General features: G+C 35.4%; 3 protein-coding genes across 3 annotated transcripts in view; 2 read left to right on the forward strand and 1 right to left on the reverse strand.

Moving 5' to 3' along the window:
- The window catches only part of LOC107685523 (CD27 antigen-like), a 14516-nt gene extending 10276 nt beyond the window's left edge, over positions 1-4240 (reverse strand). Inside the window, exon 1 of the mRNA XM_016482123.1 lies at positions 4185-4240. The gene's annotated coding sequence lies outside the window, so the exon portion shown is untranslated. The remainder of the gene's footprint in view (positions 1-4184) is intronic.
- On the forward strand, positions 3635-11790 carry LOC107685522 (tumor necrosis factor receptor superfamily member 1A-like). The gene is made up of 10 exons (XM_016482122.1): positions 3635-3801; positions 4216-4300; positions 5192-5318; positions 5576-5704; positions 6650-6799; positions 6906-6990; positions 8126-8208; positions 9542-9690; positions 10340-10460; positions 10575-11790. Exons 2-10 carry the CDS (start codon positions 4265-4267, stop codon positions 10877-10879), a joined length of 1185 nt encoding a protein of 394 aa, XP_016337608.1. The 5' UTR covers positions 3635-3801; positions 4216-4264; the 3' UTR covers positions 10880-11790.
- A 322-nt stretch (positions 11791-12112) lies between these two features.
- The window catches only part of LOC107685524 (pleckstrin homology domain-containing family G member 5-like), a 16869-nt gene continuing 9169 nt past the window's right edge, over positions 12113-19812 (forward strand). The window contains exons 1-8 of the mRNA XM_016482124.1: positions 12113-13030; positions 14804-14996; positions 16067-16198; positions 16299-16451; positions 17298-17393; positions 17625-17675; positions 18017-18166; positions 18272-18382. Of these exons, the coding sequence (XP_016337610.1) occupies positions 13011-13030; positions 14804-14996; positions 16067-16198; positions 16299-16451; positions 17298-17393; positions 17625-17675; positions 18017-18166; positions 18272-18382 (906 nt within the window). The 5' untranslated portion in view covers positions 12113-13010. The remainder of the gene's footprint in view (positions 13031-14803; positions 14997-16066; positions 16199-16298; positions 16452-17297; positions 17394-17624; positions 17676-18016; positions 18167-18271; positions 18383-19812) is intronic.

Genomic DNA, 19812 nt, shown 5'->3' on the forward strand with positions numbered 1-19812 from the left:
GGGGGGCTTCCATGGTGGCTTCCATGGTCAAAAGAATGCAGTTGCAGACAGAATTCAATAACACCAAAAAATGAGAAGGTGGTATACTGTACTCAGTACTTAGAGATGGAAACTGAACAAACAAAAAGAAAAGCAGGTAATATACTCAAGTCCAACACTAACAGAAGGACCTTACATGAGTCCGACCATTAGTCTGATGATTACAGTTTTGATGGCCAGTGAGGATAATCGCTTGACATGTATGGCTAAAACAGGAAATGAGGGTGTTAAAGCACATTCTTCGTTCTTTCGCTGCATTTCACTTGTTGCTGTCAGACTGGTGAAGATTACTTCCCTAGTAAAAAAGTTATATATTTAAAATACATTTATTTAATACTAAGTACAGTTCAAATCTATTAACATATTTACTTACATATCGCTCGAGACTTACTGATATAAAATTATAATGCGCATTTCTTAATATTAAGTATAAAATGTTTTTTTTTAATGTCAATATTAATGAGGATTGCATGATCTCTGAATAACATTTGTCTTTAAATGCAATATATTTAAAGTGTACCTGAAGTATACTTGCAATAAATAGTTCCACTTCAGCACAATCAAATATACTTCAGTATATCGTTAATTGGACTTCAGCAATACTTCCACACAAATGCATGAAGTACAAAATTAGTTCAATTTTCAATTTAGCAGACTTTAAGTATACCAGTTTAGTATACCGTAAGTACAATTGCAGGGTATTTTTATTTAGCACATAAATACGCAAATGTATTTGTAGTATGCTTTGAATCTGAATTGCCTTCAGCATTCTGCCCTGCTGATATTGGAAACAAATATTATGCTTGGGCATTTAATTTAGACTGGTTGTGTAATCTTGCGGCAAACCATGTTGGTGCAATATTGGCCCTGTTGGTCAAGCTAATGAAACAGCAGTATCTTGCTGACTGATCAGGCAAAATGTCTGTGGTTTATCAACCTTGTAAGGCCTGGAATCAGTTATTTATGTAGTCGTGTGCAGAGGCGAGAACTCGCCTTTCACAGCCATTCTATTCACCAGACCTTTAGTATAGCCAAATAAATATATTTCCATTCAGTGTATGTGGAAGGCAAACAACTAACATTTGTGCCCAACACCAACTAAACTGTCCCAGAAAAACCATTGCAACCCATTTTTAAGGCTCTTATGCACTAGATAGACAAATTGTGAGTCATCTGAACAGTAGCAGCAGTTACCTGCAGTGTTTGATTCACTACAATTATTCAGTTCATGGCAACACAAACACCACTATTCATCCTTTTCCTCCCTCTCTCAAGCTTTCAGCAAGGCATTCTTGGAAGGTTAATGGAATACAACCAGTATTAGTGTTTTTTTAACTACCATCAGATAGAAAAACGAAAAATAGTTAAATGAAAAATATGTGCTTATCATACAATGTGAATTAAATATCAGACCTTTAAGAAGATCTTTAACAGCATAATATGTTATTTGTTTTTGTTTTGAATTAATTTTGGCACCATGCTAAAGAACAATCCGTGGGCCATTTGTACAATCTCCATGGTTACATTGCAGGTCACAGGGGAAATGGAGACAGGATGTGGTTTCAGAAGTGAGGAAGTTATTTCTTCGCCTCAGTATGCAGCTAAATACGTACATTCTGTCTGCGATAATCAAAAAAAGTCTTTAACTTCTTCCTCAACTCAGTGAAGAGTTTAAGATCTTATCAAGGTCATATTAGCTGGAGAAAAATAAAGACAAAACATGCTATTTCAAAACAAAGATAATTTCCTTAGTTATTATGCAATGCAATGCAAAACCACACGCATACTTTTTTCATACATAAATTTGTACTTATTTTTATGTTAAGTCTGATATATGGCCTTACTTAAACTGATAATTCACTCATAAATGATAATGCTGTCACTCACCCTCAGGTGAACTCATATGACTTCCTTTTTTACATAGAACACAAAAGGAGAAATTCTGAAGAATTACTCTTCTGATCCATGCATTGAGAATGTCAAGCCTCAAATGGGGCAAAAAGTCACCATAACATGATAAAAGCGGTCCACGTGAAGTCATATGATTGCTTTTTGTGGCAAACAGACTGAAATTTAAATCTGCAGACTTGCTCAACTGGGGTCGGCTCATCCAGACTGCAAATTAGGGGCAAAAGTCATGTAAGTAGAGATGTCTGATTTGTGAAGAATGATTTGAGTCGGATCTTTTCAAAGAATCGGTTGATCCTATTTATAAAACCGCTCTGAATGATTCAATCTGATCGTGTTCTAAGTTCAAATCATTCACTCAGTAATGCAGCTGCAAGTTGCAACTATTAACCAGAATATTCAAAATGTCTTTTTTTAGTTTCACGAATTAAGAAATTCATGACATGAGGGTGATTAGGCTAAATTATGATTTTCATTTTGGGGTTAATTATGGCTTTTTAAAGTCTAGTTTGACATTCTGATATATAAACCCTAGTAAAAAAAAAGTTATATATTTATAATACATTTATTTCATACTAAGTATAAAAATCTATTATCAAATCTATTAACATATTTACTGACATAACTTGAGACTGATATAAAAATTATAATTAAACTTTATTTGGAGTACTTAATATTAAACCTAAAATGTGTTTTAATGTCATTATTGATGAGGATTGGATATTTGAATAATACTGGTCTTTAAATGCAAGGAATTTAAAGTGCACCTAAAGTTTACTTGCAATAGTTAAAAAAAATAGCACAAAAAACAAATATATATATACTTCAGTATATCTTTAGTTGGACTTCAGCACTACTTCTGCACAATTAAAGTGCAAAATTTGTTGTATAGCACAGCAGTTTAGTAGGCCTATAGCCTACCAAAAGTACAATTGCAGTGTATTTTTATTAAGTACACAATATGTAAATGTATTTGTAGTATACATAGCATGAAATAAATGTATTTCAAATACATTTTAGTATATTTATTTTTCACTAAGGAAGGCTATGTGCATATATGGTAAGTCTACAACGCACAACAAAAGATATTCAACAACACAGACAGTAATAGGCTACCTTTAGTACATTGACCAAGGACGTTTTGTGTCCCTCAATGTGCCGCTATCACTGTGTAAATACTGTGATTTTCTCAAAGTTGCTACAGAAGCTTTAGAGTACTTTCGGTTTCATCCAGACTCTCGAATTCCTTCATGAGAATTGGCACGAGAGGAGGAGTTGTTGTGACGCATAACATTTCCAGTTAAAGACTGCCCTTCTCCTCCGAGGAAATGGACGGTAGCGATACTTCACCCATCTCACATTTTTTTTAAAGTTTTTAAATATAGGCTATATTTTAGCTTTTCAAATACATTTTAGTATATTTATTTTTCACAAAGGAAGGCTATGTGCATATATGGTAAGTCTACAACGCACAACAAAAGATATTCAACAACACAGACAGTAATAGGCTACCTTTAGTACATTGACCAAGGACGTTTTGTGTCCCTCAATGTGCCGCTATCACTGTGTAAATACTGTGATTTTCTCAAAGTTGCTACAGAAGCTTTAGAGTACTTTCGGTTTCATCCAGACTCTCGAATTCCTTCATGAGAATTGGCACGAGAGGAGGAGTTGTTGTGACGCATAACATTTCCAGTTAAAGACTGCCCTTCTCCTCCGAGGAAATGGACGGTAGCGATACTTCACCCATCTCACATTTTTTTTAAAGTTTTTAAATATAGGCTATATTTTAGCTCTATTGGGGATGATAGAACGCTTCTGGCAGAGTAAGAAAAGACAATGCCATGAGTAGAGGTAAGTTCACGCGCTGTAAAATCTCCATACGGAACTCGATTGTTATCTCTAATGTGACACTTTTAAGTGTGGGTGTCGAGATTGTACCGTGGTTTGAAACGGATGGAAATGTTAAAGCGTCTCCCCGTTTGCCGTCTTTCCTAGTGTACATGTCTGTGGGGGTCTCAGCTGGCATCAACAATAAAAACTGTATTTTAGATGTTACTGTGTGTGGTTTGTAGACACTGTACATGTACTGTGTCATGTAGGCACTATTTCGCAATAGGTTACTGTAAGAATAATCTGCTTGATAGGCTACAAGGACATCGGAGTTCATGAAAACTGTTGTTTTTCTTTATTAGATAAAGCTGTGAAATTATAATGTGTAAAATATTAACTCTTACCTACACTTTCCCCTCTCCTCTGTCTGCACAGTGTGTTTGGTGAAGTGAGAAGTAGTGCTTTAGCGCCCCCTATAGCGGCCATGAGGAAATGTCAGCTGATCGCTTATGTAATGCTGGTAAGATGGTATTAGCAGAGCATTTATTCAGCCATGAACCTTCATTTTCAAAAGTGCCCCAGGTGTCCATCTAAAATACTTTATTAAAAGGTTGTGTTGGGCTGCTTTTCATCATGGTTGACTATGATTAAAGGCATGTTTTAATTGGTTAATTGTTCGGTGACTTTACCTATACATAAAATGAATAGTCAGGTTCCATAATCTAATTTTAACTATAACATATAAACATTTTAGGACATACCTACATTGAGATTTTGCAAGTTATGATGAGTGTAAGCCATGTGTCAGTGTAATTTCATTAAAAAAAGAAAAAATGAATAAGGACTACCTTACCCACAATTCTAAAGAAATATCCACCAATCACAAGCTTCTCTTTTATATTGTTATAGTTCATTCCTCAAAATAATTTATGAGGCACTTCCTTTTCATCACTCATTATTTGATCGGACTTCTACATGTTAAGACATAAAAAAAAAAAATACAAAAAAATAATTAACAACACTGAACACAAAATTAAACGTGACGAGGCTAACATATGTAATGAGATAATGTGATAGCAATATAGCATATTAATATTTCAATCATTTATCTTGTATTAATGCTTGCTGTTGGTAATAAAAATTGTAGGTGGTAAACAATCTGAACGTAGCCATTCATTCATCCAATTTTCATTTTCATAATAATAAGTATAGTAATAATAATAAGTGGAAAAGTTGTGTGCGAGGTATTACTTCTGGTTTATTCACCACACTTGAAAGGAAAGGTAAAATAAAGCACTTTTCATTGTAAAATACAGTATTGCACTGTGCACTCACACATAATATAAGGTGCATGCTATCACAGTCATTTCCCGTGGTATTTTTAACCTAAATGTTCTTTTGTTCCCCACAGGCTCTAATCAGCCAGTCATATACAATATCAAATTTTGCCATTAGTGGAGGTCAGACTGTGAAAGGAACTTGTCCTGATAATGAATACTGGAATAATAAGGGATTCTGCTGTGATAAATGTCATCCAGGTAAAGCAAATTTAAATACAGGCTTTATGTTATAGATGTACAGAGTGTATATCCTTTCAATAAATTCTGTGACTGCTGTGTTTTTTTGGTTAGAAGAACATTTATCATATAATGGATCAAAGCTGTTAACATTTAAAACAGTTAACTATGGATAATGGGTAGCAACAGGGTGTGTGTTGTTTTTTTCAAAGAAACCCTTTGTTCAGCTTTCATTGATGGTTTTGTTTTGTCCTTTGTCCTTCTGTTTTCTACCCTAGGGTTTAAATTGAAAGAGAAATGCCCTGAACCAAATAAGAGGTCCGAATGTGTAAAATGTGAGAATGGAACCTACCTAGATAACTCAAACCACAATGAAAACTGCTTCAGTTGCAGGAAGTGCAACAAAGGTAATGCCATTTTAAAACTTTGATTTTCGTATTTCTTGTTATTGAAGAGGTAGTTAACCCAAAAATGAAAATTCTGTCATCATTTACATAACTGTTACATCATTCCAAATCTGTATGACTTTCTTGCTTCTGCGGAACACAGTTTGGAAGAATGTCTTAACAGTGTTTGTCTAAACAATGAAAGTAAGTGGGGTCAATTTAATTTACTTTAAAGGGGTCATATGATGCGATTTCAATTTTTGCTTTCTCTTTGGAGTGTTACAAGCTCTTGGTGCATAAAGAAGATCTGTAAAGTTGCAAAGACTAAAGTCTCAAATCCAAAGAGATATTCTTTATAAAAGTTAAGAGTCAGCCACACCTACCTAAAACGGCTCGTTCTAACATGCCCCCACATACCTACGTCACTATCTGGGAAGATTCGCATAACGCCGCCCAAATGTTCACGCAAAGAAAGAAGGCATAACTTTTAATCTCGCTGTAGTATTGTTGTTGCCGCCACCATGTCGTGAAGGCGCTGTGTGTTTCGTTGTGAAAGCGAAACTACTTTGTTTGGCCTTCCAAAAGAGGACGATATCTGCTTCGTCATGCCTAGAGCTGATCCGTGCTGGTTGCTGAGGAAATACAACAACTTCGCGCTGTGGATCGCCAGATCGGCTTTCACCATGGACGAAGCGGAGTCCCATTTCATTACACCAAATACACAAAATAATGTTCTTTTTAGCAACATCATATGGCCCCTTTAATTGTTTTGACAAAAAAAACACTAAGACATTTTTTAAAATAACTTCTTGTGTGTTCTACCATATAAGGGTGAGTAAATGATGACAATTTTCATTTTGGGATGAAAGTATCCCTTTAATATGTGGATGATTGTTAAAAACTTCACACAATCAATTAATTTGACCTTTGCTCAGTTTTCATATGCCTTTCATCCTTTAATCACAGACCATTCCATAGAGATATCACCATGTACATTCAAAAGCAATAGGGTGTGTGGGTGTGAGCCTGAATACTACTATAAGAAATTAGGCGACTTGGCATGGGAATGTTCTAGCTGTAAGAAGTGTGGATCTGGGCAGCTGATAGCTGTGAAATGTAAGTCCCTCAAGCTTAATAAAGCTACGTAAATAAATTAAAGCTATATATTAATCTTGTTTTTACATTATAGGATACCCTTAGTTAATGTTTTCACTTTTGTCAGGTGCTGGGGAACAGAATACAAAGTGTCAATGCAAAGAAAACCATTATGCTGTCAAGGGCAAAAACCTCTGTGAGCTGTGTGTTAAGTAAGTCACACTTCGGTACTCTTCAAAATCCTGCGGGCACTTGTTATGATGTGGCACTTGTTCAGAGGTTAAGTTGACGAATGCACTCATTCATCTTTTGATTTCGAAAAGTCTACAAGTACAGACGTCCTTCCTTGCATTTATGTCTGCTGTCCTGAAAATGTTATGTTAAAGGTGAAGCATGATATTTTCTGTGTTGCAATGCTTTACATTTCATGCTAATGTGCAGAGACATACTCTACATAAGTACACTTATGAATTCAGAAGCATTTAACTACACAAGCTCAGTTTCGTGCGTTGTAGCATTTTGAAATGTGTTTAACTGAAATGAACAACTCAATACAAGTACACATCTCGGATATTATAGTCATTTTAAATTTGACATTTATTCTAAATAATTTTATTTTGAATTTTATGTTTCACTCTGTTATTGTTGGTTTTAGTTTAGTTTTTTAGTTTTAGTGTTTTAGAATTTTTAGTATTTAATTGTTTATTATTATTATTATTTTACTCTTAGTATTTTAGGTCTACTACAATTAAGGTGCTAATTGGTATCATTAAAAAAATTTGCCAGGACAGTTTTGATCTAGTGGCAATTGCAGGTTGGAATCTATTTTTTATGATACATTTTTCAGTTAAAAATGTATTTAGTTTTCATTTTTTGTAACAATAATAATCCATGCTGTCAACGAATGGGAACCAATTTTGTCTTTTTTTTTTTTTTTTAATCAACTACTGTCAGTATGAAGAGAACTTTCCTGAGCCAGTTAGTTACATGCATAAAATATGCACTTAATGTTGTAATGATGCTGACCAAGCTCTCCTTTTTGTGTTCATGTATACTTGCGTAAATGTCTGGCCCAAGACAGACAGGATGATTCACCTTTAAATTATTTTATATATATTGAAAAACTGAAGTGAGAATATCTACAAATGACAAACTATCCTTTATAAAAACCTTTATACGGAATGCGTTCCCTGTTGTTACTGCTCATCTACATACATACACTGAAGTGTACTGAATTAGCACATGAAAATTGTTTTAATGGGTAATTAACAGATACATTTACAGATCTGTATAACTTTAGACATGGCAGACAAAATAATCAACATGTGTGTTCTTTATATCTTATAGATGTCAGGATGAGTGTCCACACTTGTGCAAATCCAGCACACCTCCTAACCCTTTAAGGTCTGCCAACCCAACTAGTGCTTCAGGTGAGTACTGACCTGGGACATTTCCTCTGAGGAGGCAAGGGAGGCAGTGCCTCTTCAAAAAACTGGATGAGAAAACTATGCAAATATTGCAAAATATGAAATTAAAAAGAAAATCACTAGGTTTTTTTTTAAGTAACACTACAACAGCGATTACAGCAGGAGGCTGCCTCTCTCTTGCCTCTCCTAAGCCTATTGCGTTTTAACAGATCCCTAAGGCATGTGGTGGGTTTCATAAGGGGTACAGTAAGTTGAGAATGAATGGGGGAAAATCACATGAGAAGAGGCTATGATTTGGTTCATGTAATAAATCCCGCCTCCAGTTTTTGTATTTGTCACACGTTCGCTTATCAGTCTGAATGAACAAACTTATGGCATTAATGGGAAGCCTAATTAAAATGTAAAAAAAAAAAAGTTACGTCAAAATAAAACTTCAAATCGCCTGAAAACATGATCTGTGGGATTTTTTTAGTGAGCAATTAGCTTGGTGAAATTTCTAGTTTATGACTAATGATCTGAAAAGTTGACTGTTAATAAGAACAGCTGAATAGTCGTTATTATTGAATAGTTATTGTTTTGGAATGAATGTAAAAAAAAATGCTTAAAACACTAGCTTGATGAGATTTCTACTTTGTTTTAATGAATAGAACATTACTTACATTACAAAATAGAACTGGGTAACACTTTATTTTAAGGTGTCCTTGTTACACATATTGCATATACTTACTATTATAATAACAATAAATTATTCATAATTACATGCAAGTAACCCTAAACCAAACCCTAATCCTAACCCTAACCATATAGTAATTAATATTACTCAGTACTTAAATGTATAATTACACTAACAAGGACACCTTAAAATAAAGTGTAACCTAGAGTAGTATTTGTTTTTTTTGATACTGTAAGTAATGTTTATTTAACCAGGAAAATGTGTAACTGAGACAAGAATTTACATTTGCTTTATTTTCTAAAAAAAAAAAAAAAAACACCACCGCACACCACTGGTACTGATCAACATCCATCCAAAAATGTGTATCCTTTGGAAATCGAAAATATTGAAAAAGCTGATGTCTGTTGGCTTTCCTAATATTGTGGATGCCAGACAGGCTACTGTATGGCTTTAGAGTGTATCGATAAAGAGAGCTAGTACTAAAATGTTTTTAGAAAGCATGAGTAATCTTGGGAAGTCCCCTCTCAGGTTCCTTTGAATTTGTCTAGCCATGACTAAGCAAAACGTCTCTGTATGGTCCAAAAACAACACGTGTCCTCAGGCAAGAAATAATATTGAGGGCTGATTTTAATTGGTTTGTTTCTGGTCTCATTGATGTTTCAGGCTCAATACCTCAAATACTTGTCCCTGTGGGTGCATGCATCATGGTTCTAGCACTGGGAGTGTTCATGTTATACGAGGGCATCAGACTTTGGAAGAAAAAGAGGCATGCTTTGTCATCGCAAAAATCATCACCTGCTTCCGAAGATCAGGTAAAATGCTTGATTGACCTATGACAAACAATGACAAAGACACCACAACCATTCTTCTTCACAATGCGAGTGATTCACATCTGCTGCTAAACACATAATTACCATAGCTCTGTTTTTACAGAAGATGATTCAGCTTTTATCATAAATACTAATACTAATATTTCTATCACAGGGACCCCCATCTGAACTCTCAGCCAATGACAAATAATATTAATAGAACTGCACTAATGTCTTTCAGAAATAAATGCTAAAGTGGTGCTGTATTAACTGTTTTCTGTTTTAAATAGTTATACTGTTAGTTAAACGGTTATATATTTTTAAATGTAATGTATTCCTGTGATGGTAACGCCAAACTTTCAGCAGCCATTTCTCCAGGCAGCATTTCTTCGGAAATGATAATAATATGCTGATTATTGTCATTGTTGAAAACACTTGTGCTCCTTAATATGTTTGTGAAAACCGTGATACTTTTCAGTATTCTTTGATGAATAGAAAATAAAAAAACAGCATTTATTTGTTTGATGTAGAAATTTTAAAAGAAATTCTTAAATAATTATTAGGCCATAGCCACCTGCAGTATTATTTAAAAAATGTTTATTATTGTATTGTTTATTAAGTAATTAATATGTATTTTTAATGTTTTCCACAGACATTGATTATCACAGTGGCACCAGACACAGAACACGATGAGAGCGTTCCTTTCACAAACCAGCCGTGCGGAACAGAACAAAATGGAAAACTCCCAGACTGCGTCCCAAGAGAGATCAAATGTATGTCTGTGTTTATTTGTTTCTACACATAAATCCCTTATTTAGGCTTAGGTGATGATGCTTAAAGATTATTCACGTCTGTTGTCGTTCTTTCTCTGACTTTCGCTTTGGTAGTTCACGAGTTCTTCTATTTTGTGCTGGACGAGGTGCCTTTTGGAAGATTTAAAGAGCTTGTACGTCGACTTGGTGTTTCTGAGCAGAGCATTGACAGGGCGGAACAAGACCACAGGAACAGCAAAGATGCCCACTACCAGATGCTGAAGGTTTGGAGTGACAGTGGCAGTGGAGGAGGGAACAATGTTTTGCCATGTCACCGCATCCAGATGTTCGTAGACACTCTGAAGGACATGTATTTGGTTAACTGTGCAGACAACATCGAGAGCAGGTTCCTTTCATGGGACCCAAGCACTTCACACTGAGGCCATTAGAAGAGAAAGAAGAAAAGGGCATTAAATAGAGAACTTAACCTCCACCGATTTCCATTGGATTCCTTTGAGAGTGGAAGTGCGTCTACAGCTGTTTTTTGGCCATGTCATATTTCCAGTGGTCTGAAGATTTCACACTAAATTTTTTATGAATATTCTTATGTTCTGTGTTTGTATGCAAGCTTTTTTTTTAGTGCTGTCAAGGTAAATGTATCTGAATGAGGGTGGTGGGGTGGTTGGGGTTTGGGTTGTAATATTTCAGATATGTATTGGAGATAACATAATCATGCATATTCTCTCCAAGTTCTCCTTATCATAGCACAGATCTCACAATGACATGTCCAGATCACACACCCACACACACACACACACACACACACACACACACACATATACACTGTTAAACATTGTAAGAAAGGTTTTCTGTTAGTTTTTTAAGTTTTTTTTTTTTTTTTGGGAAGAATTTTGAAAGAAGATTATGTTCACTAAGACTGCATTTATTTGATCAAAAATAGTAAAAAAAAATCCTGTGGTTTTTAGCAGACTTTACTCCAGTCTTCAGTGTTAAACTTAAAAAAACATGAGATTCTTATTCCTTTCATTTCAATTTCTTACATTTTCTTTTTTGGCGGTGACCTGGGCATGTTCTTGATAGGTTTTGTGAGAGGCCTTATTGACCCAATAATGCCTCCAACTGTATATATGAATTTAATGCTGATAGCAGTTGTATTTGCATGTACAAAACAAAAACAGTTTATAATTGTATTTGTATTTGAGGGGTATTTTATACAATTTGAGAGGTGATTTATATTATTGCATTATTCCACGGGCTAATATGGGGCTTCAGCTGGAAACTAGCATTAAAATTCAATGCAAATGCAAATTATAAAGCTAATTCGACCTCAGATGTATTTTTTTTTGTTTTGCCTTAATGGAAAATTCCTATATAAATAACCCATATATGCTGGAAAAACATGGTGCAGAAACAGAAAACTGCAAACAAGTAACACAAGTAGAAGGACTGAAATAGTATTTTTTGTAAAATGAACTCCAATCATTTTTACGTGTCACATTTTTTTTTACAATGGGTGAAAAAATATATAAGAAAAATGTCCCCAAATACATTTTTAAAAATGCTATATTTTTTACATTTAATTGCCAAAAAAAAAAAACACAAATAAACAGCTTATATATTTTTAATTCATGTGTAATTTGCCTTTCATTCTAATTCATTATCATTTTAGATGAAACCTGGAAGTTCATGCTTTGTAAAAGGCCTCACCAGCACTAAATCTACAAGTGTTTTGTTAGCAGACCCTTAACCACTAGAGAAGCACCAACCCAGCCGTGTCTCCTTTGATGAAGGCGCTTGTGTACTTATGTCCTGATGCGCATCTGTTATTATCTTGCGCAATGTTGCTTTTCTGCATTCCTATCCCACTGAATTTATTCCTGTCTGATATTTCTCAGGCCCTCTCTCGCTTCCTTTTTTTTAATCAGCTGAACTGCACGCGTTCACAGCTTGACTGGTACCACACAATCTGTACTATAGACACGAATCATTTTAACACATGATAAAATGTTCAAAATCAGATTTACACTAAAGGAAGATCCTTTAAATCTAGAGCCAAATCTAGGTATACCTAAATATTACCATGGCATCATGTTGATGGGGTTTTCTTGGGTAAGCACCTGTCAAATCCTCCCAGCATTTAAATTTCCTGATTGGAGGCAAAATAACATCTTTCTTCCTTATTTTGCATGTTTGCGTGTGTGCGTGTGTGTGTGTGTGTGTGTGTGCATGCTTGTCTTTGTGGAACTAAACCACAAACCTATCATCCCTGTCTAAGCAATTATAACTTTACATGTTGTTATGTACCTGTGATCAACGGCTGGTTGGTTGTCAATCACATCAGAAAGCACTAATGGCCCAGTCAGGTTTATCTTCTCAGGGTGCAGCCATGCCTGAAATCTAAGTCTGAAGAATCTGGTCTCGCTTGCTCAACCTGTTACTGAAGGAAGGGTTAAAGAAAAACGATATAGCAAGACACTGAGGACTCCGAAAGACAGATTCAGGAAGACAAGAGGGACAGAAAGAGACCTTAAAGATGTCTGTGTGAGGGAAATGGACACAGTTAAATCCAGGTATCTGTTGGAGAAGACTTGCCTGAGAATGTGTGTGTGTGTGTGTGTGTGTGTGTGGTAAAGGAGATTGTCTAAAACTAGAATCACATGTAAATAATTAAAGAACTGAGATTGTACTGGGACTTGCTGATGCAAATTGCATTTACATCTACTTTTACATATCTTATGCTGAATTTGTTTTCAAAATTATGTGTTATGACTTTGTGTTTATGGTATATTCAATGTTATGCCTGTATGTGTAACTACAAATGTGCATTTGCAAACAGTTTATGTGCATGTATATGGCTGTGTGTGAGTGTTTGTTCGTTCGGGGTATTTTACCCTGAATTGATGGCTGATGATAATGTTGAATCACACACCAGTGTATTTTATGCCCGTGAGATTCATGCATGACTGGGGAAAAGTGACTCACCTGAATTACAGTGAATTCTATGAATCAGAGTTGGCGTGTAAGAATATGTGTGTTTATAAGCTTCAGCTTGTCTGTGCATGGCCATGTCTCTTATATATGGAGTCCTGGCATGTAGTGTATGTGTGTGTGTGTGTGTTTAACACTATTTACTTACATTTTCGGGACAAATTATTCCTCTGAAGTGAGCTAAACCTTCCTTTGGGGATAAAAATAAATGTACAGTTTTGGGAAATAAAAGAACAAGTCAACCTATAATTTAAAATGAAAAAAAAAAAAAAACTATCATTCCCAGAGTTCCATGTGTGATGCTGCAACATTTAAAAAAAAAAATAATTATAGTGATTATGTTAATTCAGCAGAAAATGGCTGGGGGATTTAGTGGTTTAATTTTTAAGTTACAACAAGAGTTACAAATGCATATATATTAAATATGCAATAAACACAAATATAAATTATATAATTAAAATTATATTTGTGTAATATACTAATTTAACAGTAAAATAAAAATAATAGTATGGTATATTAATATAATATTTCTACAATTTATACTAGTACTTACATTAATAAATATGAAGTTTTTAATAATGAATTCATTTTAATTATTAATATTTATCAAATAGGATTATATTTTATTAATAGCATTATACAGTATGTTTTCTTCTAAAGTTAGTGTTATGGGTTATATTTAACCTATATATTTACATTTAACTTAATATAAAACAACAGAAGTCCATAATATGTCCTTATTTAAATAATCAAATGCATGGGAGGGTCACATTTTGTCTATATTTTGGGGTCCAGAAGAAGATGACTTAAGGATTGCAAAACCTCAGTTCACCTACAGGGGAGCAGCTGACAGTTCCCACGGGAAAAATGCCTTAATAACATAGTAGATAATGTAATAATGACAATATAAGTTAATACAATGTAAAATATAAAATGAAAAAAAAAAAAAAAAGGTTTGCGCGAAGGTACAGATTGAGGGGGTAGAAGACATCATTAGCTCAATATAAAAACAAGATACGTCAATGGAAAATGATAGAAAACCCACCATGATAGAAAAACAAGTGTGTGTGTGGCATATGCTAGGTCAGGAGATGTGAAATGTTTCGAGATTTAAAGGTCACATCAGTGGGCTTCAAAAGTCTGGTATCAGTTCCTTCTAGTTGTGGTTTACAGTTTTTTGTGGGTTTTAAATTGTTATGTATTATGCACAGCACAGTGATAAATATAGCATAGCAGCTTTTTTTGTAATTACTCAGTGCTGCTACTATTTTCTCTTCTACTTTCCCTGTTTACTGTTGCACTGTTGTTGATCTTATTCATGTGTTCCTCTTATTGTAATCCTATCTGTCTATTAGTAATCCATCAAAAGGACCGGAACTGAGCAATGTCATGGCCCCAGAGGAAACTGCCGCCGGTGACAAGAGTGACAGACAGCGGGAGGAAGAGAAAGAGGCAGACACCGACACTCCTGATGGATTTGTTGCAGTACCATCAGGCGCTCAGCGGAGGGCACAAGAGAAGCACAGATACAACACTGTAGGCTACCAGGTACTGAATTCATCAGATTATATGCAGCACTGGAATTTCTTTGCATTATGCAGATGCTTTCATATAATCTGACTTTTAATGCATTTTAGATCAATAACGTGACAATCCAAAATGGTCAAAAATGTCAGGGGGTTCTATACGGTTCTGATATCATAATTACGAAAAAAGACCTCATAAAAAGATGAAATTCTTCAGAGGAAAATATTAAGTAGTTAAGCATATTGTTTTATTAGCAAAAATCTCTGTCATGTGGTGCGACCGGCAAAGACAAGTGGTGCGACCAAAGTGTTGAAGAAAATCAAAAAAAGGAAATGATATCAGGACCCCTAAAAATAATGTGTGTCATGGTCAATGTGTGTTATGACATGATAAGGTTAGTTCAAGGTATGCAAAATATTGTGTGGTACAACCTTCCAATATGGAGCGCCGCATACCTCAAAATTAAATAATTAAAAATGTTTTAAATATTATCATTATTATTAAATAGGCTAAAAAAAAGCACAAACAAATCTTTACATTAATTTTTAATTCACTACGCAAATTCATGAATGACTGTCATTTGGCCCTCCATATCCCAAAAACTTTATATTTATGATTTTTTTTTCTTTGCTGAAATTGAATGGTATGTAAGTTGTTCAAAGTTATATGCATCTATGATCCCTGGGAATCAAAGCCAGGACATTGGAGTGCTCTACTTCCAATTTTTTTTTTTTTTTTAAGTTTTAGAAACCCCTCACACACAGATTCAACCTAAGGTCTTTTGAATTAAACACCAAATTCCACTGCTTTCATTCTGCAACTCTGTTCAGATGTCCAAACAGGTGCATATGCTGATCTGATTGATGCTCAAATGATTTAACCAAGTAGAACATCGAACAATGTCCTTTGTTGGTTCTGGAATAACATTTGTGTCAGTCACGCTATGAGGAATGCTTTTCCAGGACCAAAGGATGTTTTTGTAGGACCATGTTCTAAATCCTGTTGTGCTCTATAAGCAGTCACAGGTTTAATCAGGCTTTAGCTGATTGCTGTCAATGCAGCTTGTCACATTTATCAATTTTGGTTGTCAGAAAAAGAAGCAGAGGGCAGCTGTGGACTTTTCTACAGTGAGCAAGGGAACATCTGCCGGGGTGAAGAGCAGAGGTGCATTAAAGCAGGCACTTTTTAGCCAGGGAGTGTCTGACAAAAATGGCACATTTGAGGTAGGCCTAATTCTTTTTTCTTTTCTTTTTTTTGCCAGAACTGGTTCATAGTTGGATACATAGACTGATTACATTATTCTTATTCCAATCTCTCTCTCAGGAACGATCAGGTGGTGTACAGGGGCAGGTGGACACGTTGAAACAGGTTCTGGACTTATTCAATATACCTGAGGACCTGAGGTGGACATGGGGGGAGGGAGGTACTGAAAAAGCACTGGAAAAGAGCTGGACAGACATTGTGGACTCCCATGAGGTAACAGGGTTCTGGCTAGATCAGGGGTGCCCAAACTCGGTCCTGGAGGGCCGATGTCCTGCAGAGTTTAGATCCAACTCCAATTAGGCACACCTGAACCAGCTAATCAAGCTCTTACTAGGCATACTAGAAACTTCCCGGCAGGTGTGTTGAGGCAAGTTGGAGCTAAACTCTGCAGGACACCGGCCCTCCAGGACCGAGTTTGGGCACCCCTGGGCTAGATGGTACACAGATTCGTCTACTGGGCATGCGCACATCAATATAGCGTAATTTTTTGTCACACTGTACAACAATAATTACTGTTTTTCCATTATTGTAAGGGGTAGATTTAGGGTTGGGGTAGGTCTAGGTAGAAAACTGAATTTATTGTTAGCTTCCGGTTTTAGCTGTGTCTCTTATAGCCACAACCATGGGTCAACGCTTTTTCGATGTTTTGCGTAGGCCTACTTGTCAATACATCCACATGGCAGTTTGTTACTTGTTTACGTTTTGGCCAATTTAGTGGCTATTCGTATGAATTCGACAGATATTTACCTTTCATATGATCTGCTTACGCCCCACTGACTGTTAGGGTTTTATATGTTATGTATTAAAAACGTATAACATTTATAAATAATAAATAACATCATATATATTAAAGAAATCGTCACCTTGTAAAATAGTTTACATAGCATGTTAGTGACGTCCGCCGAAAGAGTAGGCCTAACACAGAATCATGCGCAATACCAGGAGTGTGCACTAACTGATTTAAAAATTAAACAAACAAATTAAACAAAGAAGACAGAAGAAGTGTGTTGTATGTATGTTGGAGTATTGTTGACATTGTCTATTTGTCTCTATTTCTAGTCTATGTCAAAAACCCAGCGACACCAGCAGGAGGCGCTGTGGGAGCTTATTTATACTGAGCTAACCTACATCAACAAACTCACTATTGCCACAGATGTATGTCATAACATTACAGTTTTTTTATTATTAAGGATTTATTACAGTTTATTTGATCAGATATAGACAATCAATTCACTATAACAACAAAAAATTGAATAATATGTTTATGCTGAACAGATATTGCTGAACTCGTTTCTCAGTCCTTTGTATTTTCATTCATGCATTTTAAATGTATTATTTACACTCTTGCTAAAGCTTTGGCTAATGCACATCCTCTTTTCTGCACAGCTTGTGATGGCAGCACTGTCACACTGTCACAGATATGGATTCCTTCAGGAAGTATGTGCATCTCGTCTCATCTTTCACGTTTACATGGAACCTTTTTCTTAAGAATTGAGCTTCTAGAGTTACATACTCAGCATATCTAAATGACAGGCAGGCTGCACAGCTGTATGTGACGGCAGAAGTGCGGTCAAATAATGTGCCGCTCACTGTCATCTGTCTGAGATCACTCATTCTATTCATTCTATAATCTATTCTAGAGCACCGGTGATGTCAGAAATGGAAACATTTTGTACGGATAAGATGGAAAATAATTTTGCTCTGGTGTAGAGCGTGTGGGCGACACCACCTGTATCAATTAATCTTTTTCCATTACTGTCTGTTCTTTCTTTCTTCAGGTCAGCCCCACAATGCTCTTTTCCAATCTTCCTTCTATCCTTGATGCACATCAACTCTTTTGGCATGAAGTGATGTATCCAATGTTACAAGAGGTCCGTCTCACTGGAAGACCATTTGACCCTCTCAGACTTGAGGCAGGATGTTTGCAGGTATGATACAACAACAGTACATGAAATTCTCAGAAATAAAGCTAAAATAGATCAATTTTTGCTTTTTTTCAATCTTTTTACCTCATTTTTTAAAATCTGTTTCAGTTTCCTGACCGTTTTCCTGCATACTTTGAATACTGTTTGGAAGAGGAGAGAAATGTGGAGTTTACACGCAGACAGCTTGACACAACCCCACAGTTTCACACCTATCTTACGGTACTGAAAATCACATTTATATGTTAAAAGCAAGGAATTATTCTATTGGAACAAAAATATTCCAATTAAGAAATAGTATCGAAGAGTGCTGATGTTCTAAATATTAGCATGATTCGGCTGTAGACATGAGGCTGCAGGTAGTCACAGTCATACTGAATATTAACTAACTTACATTATAGAAGCAAAAGTTGAGTGAATTATTCAATGACTCCCTCATTAAAACAGTCACTTTATTCATTTCTGAATAAGTCAGCATTTTTAACAAATCGGTTGAATGGATGATTTAGATGACTAATTCACATCTTGCCACCTACAGGGTCACAGAAAAATGCCTAAAACGTTCAAACACATAATGCTACAAAAAGTCAAAAATCCCACTTCTGCTTCAGTCCAAAAATCAACACATTCGGAACACCACTAAACCGATGCAATTCTATTTGTTTTTAATTTTAATATTTGCAATGTTGTCTTTTTCTGTTCTTGTTTCTCCCTTAGGTCTAATTCTTGTGCTGTGCTGAACGACAAAAATGACCAGCCTTTTAAATATTGCTAATAAAGTTACCATTATGGTATATTATCCCCAAATCTTGGATTCAGTTGTTTTGTCAACTTGTTTTCTTTCATTTAGCACAGGGTTTTTATTTCTTTTTGGAACTGATCGGTCGTAGGCCTCACTGACTGAGCTTATGCAGTTTTTGGGTGAAAAAAAGCAATATTTGTGCAATTGTTTTGGCCAATTTTGGCAATGTTCACAGTGCATAACTGCAGATCAATGGGGCCTACAACCAGCAGAGGTGTAAAGTATTGGAGTAAATGTAATTAGTTACTGTGCTTGAGTATCTTTTCGGGACTTTGTAGTTGTACTGAGTATAAAAGATATTAGCAACTTTTACTCTTTACTTCACTACATTTTTGAATGAGTATCTGTACTCTTTACTCCACTACATTTGAAATGAGTGTTGCAGTTACACATTACATTTTGCATGGTACTAAGCTTTTTCTGCAGCAGTTTATTTCTGCTACAAAAGACGTGATACTGCCTATTACAGGTCACTGAAAGTACTGCGTTTTGCCCTTACTCACCCAAACTTGTCAACAAGGCTACTTTAAGTGAATGCGAGTTCCTTAGCAAGTATTTGTGAATCAGATGTGTTTTATATATGAGATGAGGACATGACTGCAGCCGGCAATGAGGCCCAAACCAGCAATTTTCACTGTAAGGTATCTGTACTTTTACTCAAGTATGGTTTTTAGGTACTCTTTACAGTACAGTACAGTGTTTCAAATTCAAAAAGAAACACACAACCTGTGCTGAATGAAAGAAAAGAAACTGATTAAAAGACTGAATCCTATACTTGGTAATTATGTAATGTAGTGAGACATTTATAATCAATTATTTGTAGGCTGGTCATGCTATTGACCAGGAATGC

Source organism: Sinocyclocheilus anshuiensis, unplaced genomic scaffold, assembly GCF_001515605.1.
Source record: "Sinocyclocheilus anshuiensis isolate Anshui unplaced genomic scaffold, SAMN03320099.WGS_v1.1 scaffold185, whole genome shotgun sequence".
Classification (NCBI taxonomy): domain Eukaryota; kingdom Metazoa; phylum Chordata; class Actinopteri; order Cypriniformes; family Cyprinidae; genus Sinocyclocheilus; species Sinocyclocheilus anshuiensis.

Bases quoted from the DNA above. Each gene is read 5' to 3' on its own strand.
- LOC107685522 (XM_016482122.1), top strand. From the start codon at position 4,265: ATGAGGAAATGTCAGCTGATCGCTTATGTAATGCTG. The intron at 4,301-5,191 runs GTAAGATGGTAT...TGTTCCCCACAG, and splicing joins TGATCGCTTATGTAATGCTG to GCTCTAATCAGCCAGTCATA. The intron at 9,691-10,339 runs GTAAAATGCTTG...TGTTTTCCACAG, and splicing joins CACCTGCTTCCGAAGATCAG to ACATTGATTATCACAGTGGC.